The sequence below is a fragment of the Sinocyclocheilus rhinocerous genome, unplaced genomic scaffold (assembly GCF_001515625.1).
Source record: "Sinocyclocheilus rhinocerous isolate Xijiao unplaced genomic scaffold, SAMN03320098_v1.1 scaffold843, whole genome shotgun sequence".
Classification (NCBI taxonomy): Eukaryota; Metazoa; Chordata; class Actinopteri; order Cypriniformes; family Cyprinidae; genus Sinocyclocheilus; species Sinocyclocheilus rhinocerous.
Genome location: NW_015655383.1, coordinates 471,880 through 477,968, shown reverse-complemented (window position 1 = coordinate 477,968; position 6,089 = coordinate 471,880). Strand labels below are relative to the sequence as shown.

Sequence of the window (6,089 nt, the reverse complement as noted above, 5' to 3'; positions counted from 1 at the left end):
CACTCACTCTCACACACACACTCACTCTCACACACACACTCACTCTCACACACACACTCACACTCACTCTCACACTCACTCACACACACACACACACACCTGCATCATCAACTAACTGCATTGATGGTATTCAAGAAAAGAAAAGCTAACACTTTAGTAGAGGGAACAATTCTCACTATTAACTAGTTGCTTATTAGCATGCCTATTATTAACATAACAGTTGTTTATTAGTACTTATAAAGCACATATTCTGCATGAGCATAGTCTACATCCCTAAACACCTAAACTTAACAACTACTGTACTCACTATTAATAAGCAGCAAATTAGGAGTTTTTGAGGCAAAAGTCGTAGTTAATGGTTTGTTAATAGCGAGAATTGGACCTTAAAATAAAGTGTGACCAAACATAAAAAATTTAGTCATTATTTAATATTGTTAATTTATTATTAATATTATTTTTGTTTTTACAATATGTTTTCTATAATTTTTAGTTACATTTATTGTAATGCTACTTTCAAATTTCAGTTTAGTTTTAGTTTCAGCAGTAACTTATTATTTTGGTTTTTATTTCATGGACACATTTTTATTTTATGTGTCTTATGTTCTGTATTTAGTTAAGAAATCCGTTGAGGTCTTAACTGATCATTTTCAGAATTATTTAAATTAACTTTTAATTTAAGATTTACTGTTTACACTTAAACAAGCCAGAGAAAGCTGTTCAATATTTGACCAGTTTGCCATTTTTATTTAACTTTAGTTTTAGTTTGCATCATTATTATTGTTGTTGTTGTTAGATTAGTTAGTCAAAAACTCAAGCACACATTTTTCCCACTGAGAAATTTGGGATTGGTAAGGTTTTGTCTTCGTCTCTTTTAGTCTCCATTCTTCAGTGTCACATGATCCTTCAGTAATTTAATAAGCTGATTTTTGATGCTCAAGAAACATTCTTACTATCTTATTACATCTTAATATTGTGCATGTTTTTGAAGTTAAAAAGAACAGCATTTATTTGAAATAAAAATGTCAAAAATTATAAATGTATTTACTGTCACTTTTGAAAAATTGAATGTGTCCTTCCTGAATAAAAGTTTTTTTCTAAAAAAAGAAAGACCCCAGACTTTTGAATGGTAGTGTAAATTTATTGTAAATGCAACTATTAACACCAAAACATCCCTAATTTAAAAGCTCAAAATAAAAAGTTAGTTTAATTATAAACCATTTTAACTGATTACTCCCCAAAACAGCAGCTAGTGCCTCAGAACCTCTCACCATCAAAGTAAAAAAGGAGACAAAAAATGAGTAATAAATAAGATAAAATAAATGAATAAATACAATAAAATAAAAATAGCAACAGCAGACAGTATTTCTAATATTAATGATAATAATTACAATTATATACAATGAAGACTGTCAAATAAAGCAAATGCATTAACCATTTCGTATAGGGGTGTGTTTGGTGTATACATATTTAGCAGCTAGTTTGACTGCCGTCATCTAATATTAATGATAATAATTACAATTATATACAATGAAGACTGTCAAATAAAGCAAATGCATTAACCATTTCGTATGGTGTGTTTGGTGTATACATATTTAGCAGCTAGTTTGACTGCCTCATATGTCTCATCCTCTGAGTATATAGCGTAGTTTCACTGAGTCATACAGAGAAGAAAATGAACAATTCAATACTTCAAATTGTGGAAAGAATATTTGCCTTGTAGTGGTGTATTTGGGGCAGACAAGAAGAAAGTGTTTCTCATCCTCTATTTGATTTAAGTTACAGTGCTTGCGTAGTCGCTGAACTCTCAGCATCCAGGACATTTTATGTCTTCCTTTTTCTATTTGTAAGTCGTGGTCGCTGAGTCGATATTTTGAAAAGATTTGTCTTTCTTTTAATTGTTTGATTGATAAGTAATTTGCCAATTTGGTGGTTCTATTTAGGGCCGAATAACACTGGAGTTTGGTTGGGAGGTCAAATTCGTTTTTTAATTAAACTTTAGATTTTTGCCAATGTCTTTATGAATGTTGGGGTTGTGGTTGGAGTCAGACTCGGCTTGAGTTTCTTTCATTAGTTGAAGCACAAGTGTGTTTAGAGGATGAGACACTGTGGGGGATTCATTGGCGAGGAGGGCTTTATATTCAATAGATTCAGTGTCAGATTGACTCAGGTGATGCCTCTCTCTCTCTCTCTCTCTCTCTCTCTCTCAGGCCTTGACGGAGGAGATGGATGGTCAGAATGAGACGCTGTCATGGCTAAATAAAACCGGCTCTCAGATCTTGTCAAACTCCAGCCTGAGTCCTCAGGACAGAGACACTCATATGAATCAAATCAGGCAGATAAACATCAGCTGGAGTAAAGTACGAAACCAACTCTATAACACACAATCACAACTAATTCTCTTTCTATCTTTCTATCTTTTTTTTTAATGGCACCCTCATGTTTTCACATCTACACGGCTGTCTCTCTGGTACATTTTAATGATGCCAAATGAGACACAGACAATAGAGCGCTGCAGTGATGACATAGTTTTGTAGGCCAACCTGGAAGCAGCATCAGCCTGTGTCCCTCGACAAAAAGCCAGGATTTTTATATTTAGAATGAGCCACTTGTTAGCAAACAAGACGAGTAACATGGGGGTTTACTGGTGTGTTTCATGTCATAAAATAAAGCATGAAAATATCTTGAACCAAAAAAAGCCATTCAAAAAACCCATTGACTTCATGACAGTGGAAGCAGAAGTGCTAAAACTCATTTCTGGGTTTTGACCTACAGAAATACATTAACCCTGCTGCATTTCCACAATTAAATTATTTCGCTGAAAATATATTGTAAATCTGGACGTGACACAGGCAGTTTTCGGCTAATGCTGCTGATGTCGGAGTGGCCATATATATGTGGGTTAATCTCTACTGCTTGATGTGAATGGCATGTTATGGTGTGTGTTTGAAGGCGAGTCGTGAGCTGCTGGATAAGCTGCGTGAGGTGGAGGGTCGTCTGCAGACACGCACACCGCTGCAGGACGAGAGGAGGCTGGCGTCTTACAGCCAGTTCCAGGAGCGCATGGACAGACTGGGAGACTGGGTTTACATCAGCAGCCAGTCTCTGAGCGACGTCACACCCGCGGAGAGACAGGTCAGTCCTGGACTCACCCGCTGCATTTAAACACCGATTATATCATTCACTCACACTCATCTCATTCCAAGCCTGACTTTCTTCTGTGGAATATAAAAGATCAGGAATATTGGCAACCAAACAGTTATGGTGAACCTTTCCTTCCATTGAATGGAAAAACACTGAGACGCTACTCAAAATATTGGTACTATGAATCATTATTCAAGCATTAGTAAATAGTCAGTTCATCCTTTATAAAGCATTGTCCCAACATAAACAGTTTATAAATACAACTATAAATGCCTTGTTCTTGATTTATAAGCATATCTGTTACAAATGAGATCTAAAGGCTCAGTTATCTTCCAAACAGAATAATTAAACAAACACAACACAGAGGGATACAGAACTCAGAAATATCTATTTCAAGATGCAAAAAATGAAACTGTACATTTTAGTTATTATATATATATATAGGCAGCTTCTAAATGTTTTATAACTACCTGACCTAATCATGAATTACAGCAGGAATATGTGTTAATAAAGCATTTATTAACACGCTGAGCAACTATTATCATACGTCTAAATAATACCATTTATAAATGTACATTTAAATAGTTTATTAATCACTTTCTAAATGATCTTATGGACCATTGACAACTCCTAAATAACTGGTTTGTTAATAACTTAATTTAGAAATGATAAATTGATAAAGTATGAAATTAATAAAGTATGAAAATCCAGTTATTAAACATTATAGATATGCTTATAAATCAAGAACAGAACATTTCTAGCTGTATTTATAAACTGCTTACTAATGCCTATTAATGTTGGGGCAATCCTTTATAAAGGATGAATTGACTGCTTACTAATGCTTAACATCGAACTGTATATGTGCAAATGTGTTGTTAGTAGGGCTGTCAATCGATTACAATTTTTAATCTGATTAATCACATCCTTTTTCTGTGATTAATCGCGATTAATCGCACACTTCATGAAATTAAGCATAGACCATTTATCTTGTTTCAAATGTTTATTTTGTCATCATTTGCTATATCCAGCAAAGTAAACCAAAAGATTGAACAGCCTGGTTTCCTTTATATTAGCGCTGTTTTGGACGGATTGTTTGAATGCATTCGCTTACTGTATCATTGGACTGAAAACTTTCCCAGAGTTTAGCAGCTTAAAATGATCTGATCGCAAGCAGAGAAGCAAAATTGGGTTAAAGGGTTAGAATAGAAATTGTGCTGCAGTAATTTTGCGTTAATTGCAATCAGTTATTTTAACGCGTTAAGGATTGTAAAATTAATCGCATGCGTTAACGCGTTAACGATGACAGCCCTAGTTTGTAGATTATTGAAATATTAACTACCTCAGAGATATTTAAAAAAAGATGTATTTCATGTCAAAGTGGTTTTGGCTGACAAAAAAAAACATTTGGGAAATCATTTAAAAGAAGAGTTAGGGGGACTCAGTAAATTATCAATGATTTACTGCCATTGTGTGAATAGTACACACTCTATATACTCTAATTACTTGATTTTTAGAATCTGGTTATGAAATCCAGATTACATGTGATCAGTTACTACCCAGCTCTGTCTGTAAAGTGTTTAGTCTTTTATGTTTTGGCCTAGTTCATCCCAGTGAATCTAGAATATCGGACAATGATTAACACATTTGAACTGATCTATGTTTGTGCAGGTTCTGGAAATGTCCATGCGAGAGCAGAAGCGGGAGCTGGAGGAGCTGTTGTCCTTCTCTATTGAGCTCCAGAGGAAACAGCTGCTTTTACCACAGGAGAAGGTTTGTGTCACCCAGGGAACAAAAAAAAAGTAGAACATGTGCTGCGCTTCAATTCACTTACTTTTTATCGTTAATAGTGCAATGCCAAAGCAGTTTTTAAATGTATGAAAAGTAATGAATTTTACCTTAAATGAATTGAGCTTGATGCTAAAGCCCTGTTCACACTAGTGGGATTGATATCGTTGATATAGTTTTTATATAGATAATATTTTGAATTAGACTTTTTTTTTAATTTTAGATTTAGTAAATTTGTGGTTTTAATTATTATTTTAGTTGTTTTATTAAATTATCAATTATTTATTTAGTTAGTGATATTAATTAGTTGTATTTTATTTCGTTTTAGGTATTTTACTACATTTTGCTTTGGAAACTAGCTGCAATAAATTGCATTTATTTATTTATTTATTTTCAGTTGACATTTATTTTTAACTACAAGTGTTTATTGATCATTTTAGTTAAACCGTAATTACCCTGGCTTACACCAACACAAATGTTTTTCGTAGGCAATTTGTCTGTTCATACAGTGCATAATAAACGTTGTGAAGTCAAGCAGAATTGACATGATTTACTGTAAGAGTAATTATTTTTCAGATATTTGTATTTGTGATGGTGTTCATCAAACAACACCAAATGCAAGAGTAGAGATTCACTACTGTTATTCACTGTCACTTAGCAAAATACTCAGTAAAAGTTCATGAGCGTCACCAAATCCTAGTTTTTTTAAAGCAGCTGCTTTAGGCATGTGATCAAAAAACGCAAATCTTGCTGGCTTGCCAGCTTTTTTAGCAGTAGGAGTAATATAGCAGTAATTGAGGCCATAAAATCATGAGCATGTTTTGATTTAAAGGTCAGAAGCTATAGCTTGCATGAACAAAAAAATCACAAACATGACACTTAAATTAAATAATTGTATATATTAGAGGTCGACCGATATGGGTTTTTCACTGGCCGATGCCGATATTTTGAAAACAGGGCAGCCGATGGCCGATATATGATGCCGATTTTTTTGGCCGAAATGTTTGGCCAATTTTCTTCTTTTTTTTTCCCATTCATCTCATAAAAGTGAGTTTAAGCAAGTGATTATTGCAGGGTACAAGATAGTAATGGTAGTAGTAGCCCAATTTAGAGTAATAATACATGGCTCAAAACTTAAGCACCTTCTCAAAACAGTTCTGAAG

At 33.9% G+C, this 6,089-nt stretch overlaps 1 protein-coding gene across 1 annotated transcript in view; it reads left to right on the top strand.

Moving 5' to 3' along the window:
* LOC107718008 (utrophin-like) overlaps positions 1-6,089 on the top strand; it is a 200,930-nt gene that overhangs the window by 47,169 nt on the left and 147,672 nt on the right. Inside the window, exons 36-38 of the mRNA XM_016524923.1 lie at positions 2,183-2,357; positions 2,950-3,132; positions 4,810-4,911. Of these exons, the coding sequence (XP_016380409.1) occupies positions 2,183-2,357; positions 2,950-3,132; positions 4,810-4,911 (460 nt within the window). The remainder of the gene's footprint in view (positions 1-2,182; positions 2,358-2,949; positions 3,133-4,809; positions 4,912-6,089) is intronic.